This window comes from Melospiza georgiana, chromosome 8 (genome assembly GCF_028018845.1).
Source record: "Melospiza georgiana isolate bMelGeo1 chromosome 8, bMelGeo1.pri, whole genome shotgun sequence".
NCBI classification, from domain to species: Eukaryota; Metazoa; Chordata; class Aves; order Passeriformes; family Passerellidae; genus Melospiza; species Melospiza georgiana.
Genome location: NC_080437.1, coordinates 28,307,607 through 28,324,107, shown reverse-complemented (window position 1 = coordinate 28,324,107; position 16,501 = coordinate 28,307,607). Strand labels below are relative to the sequence as shown.

Sequence of the window (16,501 nt, the reverse complement as noted above, 5' to 3'; positions counted from 1 at the left end):
ATTTTATGTTAGCTATAGTTGTGATTTGTTACTGCGTGTCACCAGGTACATAATAAATTGCATATCAGAAGCCTTGAATTTATTGTATTGATTTTCTGTATATATGGATTTTCTCTTTCCAATGCAGATAAAATAAATGCAAAATTTGCAAGTTTCCTCAGTTCACAACTCATTCTCAGAAGTATCAGATCTATCTGCCTATTTTTCCTTGATTAATATTATATTGCTCCAGTAACAGTCCCCTCTACTGGAACGAGTGCCAATTTGATATGTCCCCCTGCCATGACCTGCTCATGACGTTCTTTACGTGTCAGATTTTCTCAGTTTGTAAAGGGAAGATTAAATCTTCCAGATTAAACAGTTACTGGTCTTAGAGTACTTTGAAGTATTCACTGTGAGGTGCTAGCACAGAAGTGTTGGGCATGGAGACAGTAAGAAGTGCTCAGAATGTTCTTATCAGCACTGATTAATCACCATGTAATTTTATAGTGCTGGGCAAACATTATCACAGTGATAAGATGTCTGTTTTAGCATTAGACCTTTGCTTTAGCATTAGGCCTCAGCTTTAGTGCTCTCCAAGCTGTAGGATCTATGTACCCCACTTCCTATCATGCCTTACTGCATCATTTGCACTCTGCAGAATGTGCTTATGGAAATTTAAACCTTCAAGATCTTCTCAAAACACATTTCTGGGCTATGTTACTGACAAGTCTGTGCTACCAATTGTACACTGTCTTTTTATGACAAAGTTAATTTAATATACATCCTGATTGTGTCTGAGGTATGTTGATGTGCTTGCTCCCAGAAGAAAATGATGATGTTATTTTTCTGCTGGGAGCAGGTGAGTGTAAGCAGAAGAGCAACAGGATAGGATCCCTTCCAGTAGATGCTTTGTGTCACAGTCTGTAAATTCTCAGAGAAAGGTGGTCTGGGGGAGGAGGATGTTAATGTGGATGAGACCACTTGTAAAGAAAATTTAGCAGGGGAGGAGGCACAGGCTGCCAGAAAGCAATCTGGGAAGGCTGGAGACTGGTGGCACCCCAGAGCAGCAGTTTGCATTGCAGGTGGGCTGCAAGAATTACTATTTATTTCCCAGAAGCCACTGAACTTGACCTTTGTAGGGTTGCAGTGATATGCTACATGAAAGGGACATGGGGTCCAATCCATCAATAGCTATTTTTTTCCTCTGCACCTGTGAGCTGCCCTTTGGATGGGAATAACTTGAAAAGACTTGATCTTCAGGGCAGAGTGAGAGCTTCACTCCTAATACAGACCATGTACATCTATAATGTGTTTTGGGTGTAGTGAGCTATTATACTGTTCTGAGGCAGGGTTTTTCCTGGTCCCTGACCTGGACATTTAAACAAAAATGTCATGGATTTACAGAATAAAGAGATAAAGTTGGTATTTAATTAAGGATTAAGACTGGAGAGTTTCTGTACATGGCATCTGGATCTGGGGCATTGCCTGTGTTTACATTGTGTAATGTATTGCCAATTCTGGCAGCACATGCACTGTTTACCTCAGTGTGTGTATCTCAGAGCTGAGATCCCCCTACAGAAAGGCTTTTCAAGGAGGAATGTGCTTCCCTCCTTGCAGGGCTGCCCCAGCAGGGGCTGCACAAGGTGGGCATGTCAGGTCAGACCCAGCCTGGCATTTCTGCAGCAGGATCATGTGCATGTCCCCAAGCAAATACCTGCTGAGGTTTAATTCTAAAGTTTGCATTTGAAATTGTGAGATCCAAGCACAGGATATGAGGCATTAATGACTGAACATAATTAATTCTGACTTGACAGTCTTGGTACTTGCTCCTTCTTCACTATTGAGCATGGGGTGGCAGGACAGGAATCACAGTGCCAATAGTAATGCTTGTTTGGGAGTACTAAGGATAGATTGTCCACAATCGGAGGTACCAGCTTGCATTGTGGTATTCTTGCTCATTTTGTGTAAGATTTGACTCATTCTTTCATTTGCAGTTTTTGTTGCACCTCTTCTGAATTGTTATTTGCATCTTCAGTGACTATCAAATAAAGGCCACACAGGTTAATGCTGTTTACCATTTGCAAGTGAGAAGAGAACCTCCATTTAATGAAGAAAATATTGTGTAAAGTGTGTCACTGTACTGGCAACATTGTGCTGCAACCTGTGTTGTTATGATCTTGATGCCTGTGTGTGTTCATTTCTCTCCTACTTCTTGTCATGACCTCTGTGACCTTGTGCTTCAGCATTGCAGTGCCAAACTGTGGGAAGGAAAGCATGCAGAAATTCATGTCCCATTAGAGTTCATCCAAATGGAAGGAAGAACTGGGACAAAGCCCAACTGGAATCTTTGTGGAGACAAATGTTGAGTTCTAAAGAGATTATCTGCATCCTCCCTAAATAAATTTCCTGTCCTTATGATTCCATAGGCAGACTTGTGTTTGGCTTTCAGATGCAGAGATCAAGGCAAGCATCCTCATGCCCTGACTAGAAAAGACTGGATTTTAGTCCATCTGAAATGATGAAGTCAATCAAACTTCATCTTGTACTAAAATCTTTAGCAGTCATTGCATTTTCTGATACAGGCAACATAAATAGGGTTTAGTAGAACAAGTAGTGATGAGCCATATGCTAGGTTAGGAAAATAAAAGGTGGATACTTTTTTTATGCAAACTATCTAGGATGGACAACTTTTGCTTTCTTATGGAGCAGTACTGCTTGAGCTGAAACCTGTTCATGTGTTGTTGTCTTCGCTGGCAGATAGACCTTTCCACAATCAACTCTGGCAGCTGTTTTTCAGTTGTGTTTTGATTGGTTTTGGCAATAAACCATTTCTGGACTGTAGGGAGACAGTGATGCAGACAAAACAGACAGGAGGGCTGCCCGAGCCCCGCTCAGTGCAGGAGCACAGGCAGGAGATGTGTGTGCCACAGGGACAGATGAGTGTGCCACACGGACAGGAGATGTGTGTGCCACAGGGACAGGAGATGTGTGTGCCACAGGAACAGGAGATGTGTGTGCCACAGGGAGAGATGAGTGTGCCACAGGGACAGATGTGTGTGCCACATGGGCAGATGTGTGTGCCACACGGACAGGAGATGTGTGTGCCACACGGACAGGAGATGTGTGTGCCACAGGGACAGATGTGTGTGCCACATGGGCAGATGTGTGTGCCACACGGACAGGAGATGTGTGTGCCACACGGACAGGAGATGTGTGTGCCACAGGGACAGATGAGTGTGCCACACGGACAGGAGATGTGTGTGCCACATGGGCAGATGTGTGTGCCACAGGGACAGATGTGTGTGCCACAGGGAGAGATGAGTGTGCCACAGGGACAGATGTGTGTGCCACATGGGCAGATGTGTGTGCCACACGGACAGGAGATGAGTGTGCCACAGGGACAGATGAGTGTGCCACAGGGACAGATGTGTGTGCCACAGGGACAGATGTGTGTGCCACAGGGATAGATGTGTGTGCCACAGGGACAGATGAGTGTGCCACACGGACAGGGGATGTGTGTGCCACAGGGACAGATGAGTGTGCCACAGGGACAGGGGATGTGTGTGCCACAGGGATAGATGTGTGTGCCACAGGGACAGATGAGTGTGCCACACGGACAGGAGATGTGTGTGCCACAGGGACAGGAGATGTGTGTGCCACAGGGACAGATGAGTGTGCCACAGGGACAGGGGATGTGTGTGCCACACGGACAGGAGATGTGTGTGCCACAGGGACAGATGAGTGTGCCACACGGACAGGAGATGTGTGTGCCACATGGGCAGATGTGTGTGCCACAGGCACAGATGAGTGTGCCACAGGGACAGATGTGTGTGCCACAGGGACAGGGGATGTGTGTGCCACACGGACAGGAGATGTGTGTGCCACAGGAGCAGATGTGTGTGCCACAGGGACAGATGTGTGTGCCACATGGGCAGATGTGTGTGCCACAGGGACAGATGTGTGTGCCACAGGGAGAGATGAGTGTGCCACAGGGACAGATGAGTGTGCCACACGGACAGGAGATGTGTGTGCCACAATGTGTGTGCCACACGGACAGGAGATGTGTGTGCCACACGGACAGATGTGTGTGCCACACGGACAGGAGATGTGTGTGCCACAGGGACAGATGTGTGTGCCACAGGCTCCATCCCACGGCTGGCAGGAGCAGCCTGGGAATCCACAGGCGCATCCAGAGCTGCTGAAATCCGGCACGGTTGGTTCCAAAGCCACGCTTCTTGCATAACCAGAAAGGAATGAACCAACCTGCCAAGTCTTTCTGCACAAAACAGCCGCGACAGGAGTGTGGTGATTGTTATAAAAGCAAGGCAAAAGAAACAAGCTTTGGAGAAGGACAAGAATTTGAAGAGGCAAACGCCGCTCGGAGGTGCTGAAACGCGGGGTGTCAGCGGGAGGAGCGCAGAGGAGAGGGAGGAAGCAGAGGAGAGGGAGGTAGTGCAGCAAACGCGGCCTAGAGCCTGCAGGGCGATTATCCCGGGTCAGAATGACCTGCGGAGCAGCGGGCACGGCGGAGAGGAGGAGAGCAGAGGAGGAGGGGGAGAGCAGAGGAAGGAGAGGGAGGAGAGCAGAGGAGAGGGCGGTAATGCAGCAAACGCGGCCCGGAGCCTGAGGGGCGATCGTGCCGGTCAGACCGCCCTGTGGAGCCGCTGTCCCGCAGCGCCCTCTGCTGTGCCCGGCGGGGAACGGCGCCTGCTCCCCGCGCCCTCCGCCCCCGGCAGCGCCGGCGGACCGAGACTGCGCCCGGAGCAGCGAAAGGAGCCCCTGGAAATGCGCTAAATGTGTTTATTTTACCGCTGGGGTCTAATGGATGCGTGTTCGAGCTCTGCGTTATCTTCATTACAGTGAGCTTTATCAGGGAGCTGAAAATCCTTCACAGTTATTCAGGAGGCTCCCTCTCTACAAACAATAGTAAAAAAATCTATAATGAGCTTTTGCTTCAGTATGTGCAAACACAGGTACACCCACCGTGTTCATTAATTGAAAATGTAACAACTGTAGTCATTTTTCCCTCTTTCACATTTAGGATCCTGGAAAAGTTCTATATTTCTGACACTTTCAAGGGTTTTTTTCAATATTGTTCAAGTAACTAATGGAAGTAAGGAACCTACTGTTATGCTTTTTGGGGAATTGTTTCATGTCCTGACATTTCCTGCTATTTATAAATCATTATTTCCCTTTCCAGTGCTTTTGTCTTGCTGTTGTTGCTCAGGTACAGACCTAACACCTGGACCCTGCTGTGTCTGCCCCTGGCTATGTCTTCAAGGGGAAGTGCAAGGCTCATTAGCTTGTTTTCCAACCTCAGAAGTGCTCAATATGCTCCCACACCACGTAACCATCCAGCACTGCGCCTGTCCTACTCCTACAGTGTGCTCTACTTAATCCAACCAATCAATACTGACAACGCTGAGAATCAGGAAAGAAATGTCGGGTAATTAACTCTGAACACCTTCTAATTACTGCTACATGAAAAGCACCCTTTCCTCCCATCCTTGACGTTAGGCTGGTTTCTGTTTTGTTCCAAGACTTCACAGAACAAACTGGGACTTAGCAAGACCAGGCCTGGAGGGGAGTTTGGTACCACACTGAGACTAGCAGGGAAGGAGGAGACTGAAGGTAAATTTGGCACTGAAAAATGCGGAGTTTGCACATCCCTATATTCTCTTTAGGAACAAGTCCTATTGCCGTCACAGCTTTTTACAAGGAGGCATTGGCATAACCCAAGGGTTTTCACTAGTTCAGAATGCCAGCAGAGACTTGGGAGAAGCAAATCTGCTTTGGGATTTTCCAGAATTTGAGGCACAAAGCTCATGGAATGTTTTATTTATCTGGTAAAATGGTGCACAAGGATTTTTAGTGGCTTTCCTTTTTCCTCTGTAAAATAAACATCTTTAGTAAAGAAGTCCAGGTCCAAACAGGATCGAGGAAAGTTACAAAGTACAGCTGGGCTGCATTTTATAATAAAACAGCAGAAAATCCAATCACAAAAAGTAGGTGGAAGATGACATCTGCAAGAGAAACACAGGCTACATGTGAGTACTTCCCTGTCAGCTCCCTTTCACCTTCTCTTCCCACCCCATTCAATAAAACTGCAGGCCCTAATGTGGCTCTGTCAACATATCAAGTGTTAACAAATAGATTTTGAAAGGTGTGTTTCAAAGCCTTTCCAATCAGAAATGCTTTCAGACACCCCTGTTAACCCAGTAAAACATGATTGTTCCTTTTTGGGAAGGGGGTGTGACAATTAGAGAAAAAAGATTGTTCTGTATTGGAAGTAATTGCTATGATTTTATTGTCTGGTGTGAGTGATATACCAAAAGAAGGAAAACAAAGTATATTACACCAGGAAATAAAATCTGATTTTGAAATATTCACTCTTCTGTCAAATTTACTGGTATTTCAGTTTTTTTCTTTGAGCTATGGATTTCATGTCGACAAAGACACTCAAAATGCATATTTGGAATTGATACTTTCATTGTAAAACTTTGCTGTTTACCTGAGAGTGTGTAAAATCTGGATAAACCTTTGCCTGTATAAAAGAGGAAGAAAATAATTACATCAGGATGATGATTAAAATAGGGCAAAGTGCACCAGTGTGCTTTGTAAAAGAACAGGAAACATTTGTCACATTTTGAAATTCTGAATATTTCTTCCTCTTGGATTTACTGTTTTGAAGTTAAAAAAGGATCCTCAGTTCTTTTACCTTCTAATATCGATGGGGGTTTTCTGGTGCGACATAATGGATTGTAATAATTTTACTGTGTCTGTATTTGTAATTTTAAATTGGCTTTCAGATTGGTGCAGTTGATAAACTAGTATAAAGGGCTCCAGTGAAAACATTGTTTGTTCCAAGGACTTGTTTCAGAAGATGAACCAGCTCGGAGAGAAATCCCTGGTGCCTGCAGGAGGCAGCAGTTGTTGTGCAGTGGGGAAGGCCGATGGCAGTGCCATCGGTGTGTCAGGAGGGATAGGCACAAATCATCCCTGCAACCCATGAAGGCGTTGTGGATATGCTGAAGCACGGACCCACAGTGTACAGAAAAACTTTCCTGCTGCTCCTGACCTCTCTCCCACTCCCGTGCAGCTCAGAGCATGTCTGAGCTGCTGCTGAGGTCACAGGCAGGTGAGCAGAGCTTTCACTGCCAGCTCTGTGTGCCAGTGGTTTGGCCATTTATCATAAATGCCAAAGGGGTGCCTTGACTCACTTGGCAAGAGAAGAGAATGTCACTGAGCTGTCCTGCCAGAGTTGGAGGGGACCAACTTCTGTTCAAGACTTCTGCTGCCCCAGGGGTCAGGGGTCTGGCAGAGGGCTGTGGCTCTCTCTGCTTGCTCCTGTCTGCCAGTTTCATTGCTTCCCAAAGGGAGAAGCACCCCAGGAGCCCTGGCACTTACTGCGCACGGTGATCTCCGCCACCAGAACGCCTCCGGTTTGTACCGCGCGCTGCCCTCGCTTGTCACATATCTCAAGAGAGCAGAGAGAAAACCAAAACAATTAAAAATTATTTAAAAACCCCACAGGCACAATTCTTATGTTTCCAACCAAGGAAATTGCTGCATATTTTCTAGGGACATTTTTTTTTCCTGCCTGTAATTATTGGGGGTTTTAGTGCAGGAGAGATTTGAAGAGAGCCTTACAGTTCATTTTCTGAAGATTTTGGTGGGCTGCTTTCCCACCCTGCCTTAAACAAAACTCCTGTCAAGAAGAGGGAAATTGAGCTCCATCTGTTTAACCCCTGACCTCTGTGAAGGCTTCTGTGGTTGTTTATTGCTGATGATAATTGTTGTCCGTTGGGTAGAAACAGGAAGCACCAAATCCTTTCTGAATTGATCAGCTCATGTCCAGCACTAATGATGCCTGTCACAGCTGACAAGGTCTGTATTGGAGGCGGTGCTCTACAGATTAAAGGTCCTTGTGCATCTCTCTGACCTTTGCAGATCCCCAGCTGTGGGCATTTTTATTACAAACTCAGCATGTAGTAATTCTGGTTATGAGTTGCTTGTAAGCACAGACCACCAGCTTGGTTCAACCTTAATTGCAGAAGACCACCAGCTGCATTTTTGAGTGGGAACTCGAGGGATATTGCCTGATTGAGCAATTAACTTGCACTGGAGGGTGAGGTGGGAATTCCACACAGTGCCTGAAAGGATGATGTAGGTGTTTGACAGTACTGCCAGAGGGGCACATATGAAGTAATGGGTTTGTGTTTTCTTTTAACTCCGATCTGTGACTGGATAAAAAGTTGAAGAAATCTTAAAAATCTACAAAATTATGAAGTTTTTTCTGTTGCCTTTGAAACTTAGAATTTCTAACAATGTGCTTTTGTCAAACATGCAACTTGTGCACAAGTCAATTCCTCCTGCTTAGCACTGAGGCTGTATATTACAAAATGCTGCCTTAATTTGCTCCTGGACTGAGGAAGGGGTAAGAATGAAAACTTGGGCTCACCAGGAGGAGTGATGTTTTCTCTTCTCTGGCAAGAAACATTTATTGTTGAAATGACAGCATATTGGCCAAGGAGTATTTTGTGTTTTCATTTTAGGTTAAATAAAATTCTATTTCATTGCATGAGAGAAAGAATGGCAAAGCTCTGACTTGGTGAAGGGTGGAGAGAGAGTCTTTAAAGAAAGACATTTTATGGGCACTTACCCTTGTTAAATTATGTGCCTGTATAGCACCCTTACCATGCTCCCATCTAAGGATACAGGAATCCACTCTTCTACCTCAGTTCCTGCTCCAGAGACAATTTATGTATTTTATGCAGAGTAAGATGTCTGCAAGAGCAATAACTTATTGCAGCATGGCAGGGAGGACTTTCCTTGGGAAGGGGGACTGGGAGCTTTGAGACTCACACTGCCCCGAGGCTGCTCTTAGCACCAAGATACTCGGTAAAATGGAAAAAGCTCAACTTTCTCCTTTTTTCCAGGCTTGTGTTTAGCTGTAGCTGTTTGTCAGACAGGACTGTAGTCAGGGATATGAACAGGAGCTGAGTTTTTCAATGGCTGCCTTATTTCTCAATACATTTAAACAAGTTTCCCAATGTTGCCTGTGGCATGACAGGGGCCGGGCTGCCCAGCTGGGCTCGCACGGTGCCTGCCTCCATCTGCCGAGAGCCCTGGCGCTGGCTCTGCGCCTGCAGACGCTCGGGGAGGGCTGGCCATCCTCTGTCTGAAGGTGGCACCGCGTTTTTCTGCAGCAGGGAGGCCTTACCACGGGGCAGGAGAACTTCTCGCTGTCGCAGATGTGCGTCTCGCAGTGCAGCCAGACCTTGGACAGCTTGGGGATGTTGCGGAAGCGGAAGGCGTTGAACTGGAACGTGGCCCGGTTCGTTTTGCCATTCTCGTGCACTAGGATGGAGTAGTCCGTGGCACACCTGTGTTGTGTGGGGAGAAGCAGTGTCAGAGCCCCCGTGGCTTCAGTGCGACATCTCCTGAGGTGACATCTGATGAAAGCATTTGCCCAGCTTTTCCTTTGCTTCCTTATACCCCCACAACCAGCTTTCCAGCCATCCTCAGGGCTGGGCTGAGGTGCTCCCCTGGGTCCCACCAGCACCTACCCCTTGGTGATCAAAGGCCAGTGGATCTGGTAGAAATACTCTGAGGAGGGGGTTGCCCAGCAGTTGTTAAGAACAACTTTAAACCTGGGGAGATACAAACCCCAGATTAGCAAGGAATGTCCCAATTGCCAGTTTATTACTCATTCCTCCTTCCTTTGCCTACCTGTCACTTAAGCCCTTCGCTTCCACTCCAGCAAATATGTCAGAACCAATTTCTGATGTTTCAACCACAAAGGGGGCTTCCTTTATACTTGAGAACTTGGCATTCTTTGAAAGGCAAAGACAAAGGCATCATACATTGTAACATACAAAGCAAGGCATCATTAAACTTCAGCCACCACTGGAGAGATTGACCCCAGAAACCTGGGTTCTTATAACCTGCAACCTCCAAACTCTACACTGGTAGTAGTACTATTGCAAACCAAGATGATGTTTAAAAATCTTTTGATTAATATTTGGTGTATAATGATGATCAGTGAGAGAACTTGATGCTGTTTGGGTTGTAGCACGTATTGCATATATTCCCACAGAGCATGGGTGGGGAGCAAGCTTGCTGCTGCTGCTTCTGCTGGTGGGAGAAGCTGGTGGGAGTGAGAGTGAAGGTGAGTGTGCAGAATGGGAATGGAGTTGGGACATGACCACATGTTGGAGAAAAGGAAGGAAGACAAGCAGAAATCACAAGAAAAAAGCCAGCCTACTGAACATGGAGCAGTGTGGTGCTCAGGTGAAAAGTTTTTGTTACAAATACACTGAAATGCCTACCTTAAATCCCAATGCTTCTTGTTGGGTAAGATGATAACAAAGCTAGCACCAGAATTGTACAAAGAGCCAAAGAGCATCAGATTTAGTCCAAGCATTGGCTTATCTAGTGGAAAATACTCCTTTTACCTGGCCTATAATTTTAACACAGTATGTTCCTAGTTGTGCTTTTTCTTGCTGTGCTAAAATAGAGAGGCTGTTTTGGAGCTTTTGACTGTGCTTTTGTGGAGAAAAGATTCCAGGATTAGGAGCTGGCTGCTCCAGCAGTGCAGTGAAGCTGCAGAGAGGAGAGGGAGTCTTCAAAAGATCTGCCTGATATCAAGGGACAATATTTTGTTGGCAACAAAATTCCAGCATGATCTAAAGATCTGTGGGGTACATGAAATATCTGTCAGGTGAGAGGATCAGGGAGAAAGCTGCAAGAGAAATGCAGGGAGCTTTGCTGTGTCTATAGAGGCCATGCAAGGCCAGCAGTACGTGCAGATTCATGCTGCTGTTGCAGTGGGACTGCACACAAGCTTTGATTTTTCTTATAAAACCTGTCAGCAGGTTAGAAATGTACCTCTCAGCAGAAAAATCTGTCTGATTCTGAGGGATTAAAAGAACAGTTGGCATGAGTCTGCTCAGTTCACTTTAAGTATATCCCTGTTAATCAGCAGAAACAAGAACCCCTGCCAATCCCACTGCAATTATCTGTTCCAGGCTAGTAATGTGCTCCATGACACATAAATGTCAGGAGCAGCTGCCCTGTTTTCTCCAGCCCTTTGGCTGAAGCCTTTGTAAGGCAAAGGTGAAGGTGTGAGTGGCAAAGAGCACTTACAGAGTAGAAGTTGAGGGACAGCTGGCTTTCAAATGAGCCTGAGCTCCCGTTCTTCACATGGACAGTGGCCACCCTGGGGACAGGACAAAATTCTGCATGAGTGAGGAGGCATGGTAATGAGGACAGGGTGAGACACACTCCCAGGAGAGGACATACCTTTGGTCAAAGGCAGCCTGGTTCACCAGGTAGTTGGCATTGTATGAGCAGGTGAAGGAGTAATTCACCGGCTGGTTCTTCACAATCACTGAGGAGTCATTGGAGACGATGGAGTTGTAGAAGTGGTATATGGGATTCTTGAACTGTGAATGGTGAGACAGAGAAATGTGGGCAGTACTGAGTCCTTGAGGCATCAGGAATAAACTTTGAAACATGAAGACTCTGATGTCAAAACACGCTCCCCAAGGAAAATTGGTTTGGTAGCTCTTTATATGCTGTGCTGCCTATTCATATGCCTTACTAAACATAAGTTCTGTGTAACACAGGTGCAGGTGAACAGCAGACTAATATCACTAAGCCTGTGAGTATTTTGCCTGGAACTGCAAAGCACAGCTGTGTGATTCTTCCTTCTCCTTGACTCTGCAGTTTGGCTCCTTCTTCCATTGGTACCTAAAGCTTACTTCAAGCTGAAGAGGACAGGACTCTCTCAAGTGAGTGCAGCCATTTCCTGAGTCAGAAATGCTGACCTTCATAGTCTTACCTCTGACTGTGTGCCACAGTATGATTTGTTTTTTGGTGACAGGTCTGGGATTGTGAATTGGTAATATCCTGAATCGTGGATCCCATTGTAGCAAATGCCTCCAAGTGCCAGCTGATTAACCTCCCATCCATAAGGGCACTCTGGAATTCTGGTAATGATGGTTTTAGGATAGCAGTATACTAGAATTACATCTGGAAGGAAAATGATATACCTGAAGTTATTCAGTAGTAATTTCCTTTCAAAAGAGATGGGTCCACCCATTTACTTTCCATTGGGCTTAACCTTCTGTGAACAGGGATGTGTGCTGGAAGGTCCCCTAATGACAGCAGCTTTCGCTACACAAAACAGACCTTTAGGTTGTTAAATTCTGTCCTCTATGGAAGAGTTTAGCCTTTGCCTTCTAATCAATGCAGAACTTTGTGAAAAATTTTTATCTTTCTGGAATAGCCGATTGAAAAGCAGAGACACTGGTGAGAAACTTGAAGTAAAAAAAAAAACTGCACTGAAAATGTCTCATTAACTTGTGCTGCAAAGCTGGCTTCTGCAACACCACTGACTCTGTAAAAATAATATTGGTGAGGTTGTTTGGTAGGCTTTGTAGATCTGCACTGTTTTGTACTGGTGTATAAGTCTTGGCCACAATAGATATTCTGCCTTTTCTTTTCTTGGACTGGCACTATAAATCCAGCACAAACTGAATTTTTCCAATTGTCAAGTCAAAAGCCAAGTTCTAAAACTTAACCTAGGCCTGCTAACAACAATAGGAAATGACCCAAACTCCCAGCCCTGTTAACAGGAGTGCTGTGTATTTCCAAACATGGTGATTGCTAATGCACACATGAATGCTGAACATCATAACAGACAGACAGACTGATACCTTCATGACAGCAGAATTGGATATTTTTCACAGGCACAGCTAATTTGAACATCCGATGGAAATTTTAAGGGCAAATATTGACTAACCATTAGTGACCTGAAAACTGAGGAAGACTTCCAATTACCACAGTGAGAAAAAAAGGTACCCTCCCTGGAATTATTCAGTTACTTTTTTCAAAGCCCTTGCCACTCTCATTTCTTATGCTAAAAGCCTCATTTTGCAGCCTTTCCATGTCTGCTGGGGAATAATCTGGGAAAGTCAAGTAGAGACATTAACAATTTGGTTTTTCTGATTAACGAACCTTGAGCACATGCAAGCTGATTCTGCTTGTGTTAATGCTCAGATTTAAAACTGGCAACTTTAGAGCTATGAAAATTCCTGCAGTTAAGAGAAACTGCTTGTGCAAATAAAGGTACTGAAATAAATGGCTAGAGGGCCAAATACTTTAGATATACCATGAAATGACTGACAGCAATCTGACAGCAGTCATGCACTGAAAAGCAAACACTAAATTGAGGCATATTCCAACACATTTCTGGACCACATTTTGTAATTGTAGTGAAATCTATGTTACAGGTCTGGCAATCTGATGTAGTCCGTGGGACTACAACCCAGTTTGGGCAGCCAAGATCTGCTGCATCTAGCCTGTACTATTACAGAAAATTTCTAATTGCTTTTGTTCCCTCTGCTACTTTATGCTTTTGTGATTAACTTTCTTGCACTATGGTTATTGCACAGAATTAGCTACATGCCTAATTCTTTGTGGGGTTAGGACTTGTTTGGAACATTCTTTACTGTGCTAGCTCAAAGCAGGTCAATAAAAGAAATTTAAGGATTAGCTCTACAGAATCCACAGTTTAACTTTCTGAAGGAAAACCTTTTGATTTTGAATGAAAAAAACCCTTTGGCATCTTAATTATAGGAGAAGATCTCAGGAGGTTTTAAGTTATTTTACCTGCTTTATTTGGAGTGCAAGGCCCCCCTGCAAGACCTCGAGCCAAAATGACCAGCAGATAAACAGCAAGAGTCACCATTTCTTGCAATGATCTGAGGACACAGGAAATAAAAGCTGAAAATGTCTTTAAAAGTGGAAATAAAAACAATGCATTGTCTGCAGTCCTGAACTTGTAGTAGCTACTGTTAAAATGTCATTTTTGCAGAGAGAAAAAATAACGTTACTGATATCCTGTCACCCAATCTAATTGCAACTACAGGGTAAATATTTCAAAGACCATTGCTATAATTAGGTCACTATTGTGACAATTTTACTATTTCAGTTTAGTGTGGCTTTTAATTATTCTAGTTTGATTTCTTGCAAATAGTCTAAACCTGAAGTGTTAATATAACCAAATGAAACTGAAACAGTGGAATTTGAAAAAAAGAGGAAATAGAAATTACTAGAAGAAATATGACACAAGAGCATATATAATGTGCTTAAAATTTAGTGCTGAAACTATTCTCTGTGGTGATTGGTATTCTGATGCATATAAACTTAAGATAGCTCAGTTTTGGTGAATTATGCATTTTCTCCTTTGCTGCTAAATGTTGAGTTTTGAGGAAAACATCCATAAAAGTTATTTACATTTACATTTCAGGCCTCCAACCTGAAAGCTGTTTCCCACAGGGGAAAAACATATACAGCCTGTGGGACTGGAACTGCAATTCTCATAATTTCCCTTTGAAGACACTCTTCAGTATCAGCCCTCATACACACATCACTAAGCAGACTAAGTCAGAAGTAAGAAATATCATTTACAGGGAAAAAAAATCATTCCAATTCACTAGTTCTAACAAAACCAATCAATTTCAACATTTTCACTCAGCCTCTATTTAAAAATATATAAATATACATGAGTTTATAAAAGGGTCTTAAAGTACATATCAGTGACAATTCCTTCTAATTATCATCCCATGCATTCTACAAGAAATTAAAGGTTATACCTACGAGACAGGAAGGTGCTAATTATTTCAGATTTTCATTCCAGTCTTGTTCCAAAAGCAGCGCCGTCAGCTCTTTCCAAGATGTCCTCTTTCAAATGAACCCAGCTGGTGTTATCTTCGCTTTATATAAGCAATCTTGTAAAAGGAGCCCATCTCTGGTTAAATCTCAACCTGCCAGTATTGTCCAGTGTGAGAGGAAAAAAAAAAAGAGTTATAGAAAAGCAGTTCTCTTCCCCTAGATGAGACTGCATTGCTGCTATTTGATTTTTACAAATCTTTCTACAGTGGCTTTTTACTGATCTTGCAAACAAGTGAACAGAAACCTCCTGAAGGTACAAAATTTTTTGGTTTGTGAGTTTATTAGGAAGATGTAAAATTTCTGGAGAGGTGAAGGTACAGCTGCCTGCTAGAATTCAGTGAAAATATATTTATAGGAATTAGCTGCTTGTCTTAAATGGTTTATTGAGAATGTCAAGCTTTTGTGCCATACAATGAACAAAAGTAGTGGCAACAGATCATATACTACCTTTGGAGTTGTTTTTTTACTTATTTTTTTCTAAAAGCTCAGGCAAGTAATCTGAGTTTAGGTAGACTCTTCCATAAGCCTTAGCATTATGCTACATCATTATAGTACATAATACTAAATGCACACAAGGCTGTGTAATATACATTTAACATTAAACTATAGATTGTATAAAATTTACCATTGCACAGAAAACTGAAAAAAATTTACTCTTTGTATGACCACCAGTCACGAAGTTGCATGTGAAAGTCTTGGCTAGCTGGTGGGATTTTCTGGTGCCTCATTAGATCCTGTTTTTGTCAGCTTATAGTGAAAGGCCCAGAAAAAGTAGTGGGTGCACTACTGCTATTTTATACAGAATATGGGTTTTAAACAGTCTTGCCATGGGAAGTGGCCCAGGCTGAGCTTTGGGCACTGTGTCCCAAACCCGACCCAGTCCCGTGTGCTGTTGAACCACTCCTGCTCTGATGTCCTGAGTCACTAACGTGGGACCCAGCCCCGTTGGGGCTCCTCAGAGATGGTCTGTTGGCTCCTCTTGTGCAGAACCTCATTCTGCCCCACCCACAGCAGGACTTTGGTGTGGATCTGCCTTCTCCCAGGCAGTTTTTGGCAAACAGGGTGGCACAGTAATAACGGTGTACCAGTTGTCAGTAGTTTGGAGTTTTTGAGAGAATCAAATGGAAGAGCACAGTGGCCCTGACCTAAACCTGAAATGCTCAACGAGGAGTTTTTAGCTGGCCTGTGAGTGAGATTTGTAGGAACACCTTGATGACAGCATTCGCTACAAGAAGTGTCTCAAGCCAGAAGACCTGAGCAAAGCAGGGCAATGGGTGCACCTGCACTGTGAGGTCTGCTTGGCAATGGTCGTGTGCACATCAATCTGCAGTGACATGAAGAATTAAGTGATCAGGGTGACTTCTTCTGGCAAACTGATCCAAAGCCCTAAAAAAAGGTTGAAAAGCTGATCCAAAGCCCTAAAAGGTTGAAAAGCCATGCTGGTGCTTGATTTCAAATATCAAGTCTGAACCAAGACTGAAGCTTTGTAAGGAGTTGCTCTTACTGCTCTTGTGAGCCTGCAAGCCACCACATTCTGATTTAAATGAGATTACTTAAAGATGGACACATGGATAAAATCCTCTGGGCAGGGTTTGTTGTTATTTTAATTGAATTAAAGAACAATCCACTGAACAAGAAGCAAAGCTCATCAATCATTTGGTGTGATCTCTCTTAACTAGAGATTATCCTCATCAGAAATCTTAAAGCAAGGAAGATTTAACTCCAGGTACCTGTTTTATAGCCTCACCCCAAATCCCACAGGGATTCAGGCCTAATT

The 16,501-nt window shown here is 44.1% G+C and overlaps 1 protein-coding gene across 2 annotated transcripts; it reads right to left on the bottom strand.

Annotated features, from left to right (window-relative positions):
- Positions 1 to 5,357: 5,357 nt before the first annotated feature.
- TECTB (tectorin beta) lies at positions 5,358 to 13,738 on the bottom strand. 2 transcript variants are annotated; one of them, XM_058029316.1, is made up of 10 exons: positions 13,660 to 13,738; positions 11,828 to 12,018; positions 11,287 to 11,429; positions 11,131 to 11,203; positions 9,715 to 9,818; positions 9,552 to 9,635; positions 9,206 to 9,368; positions 7,390 to 7,459; positions 6,494 to 6,526; positions 5,358 to 6,005 (listed from the first exon to the last, which is right to left on the bottom strand). In XM_058029316.1, the coding sequence occupies exons 1-10, from the start codon at positions 13,736 to 13,738 to the stop codon at positions 5,953 to 5,955; spliced, it is 993 nt and encodes a 330-aa protein (XP_057885299.1). In that variant the 3' UTR covers positions 5,358 to 5,952. The 2 variants fall into 2 exon arrangements, with proteins under 2 accessions (XP_057885299.1, XP_057885298.1); XM_058029315.1 differs by lacking the exons at positions 5,358 to 6,005; positions 13,660 to 13,738 and adding an exon at positions 12,705 to 12,791 and having other exon boundaries at positions 6,227 to 6,526.
- Positions 13,739 to 16,501: the final 2,763 nt, after the last annotated feature.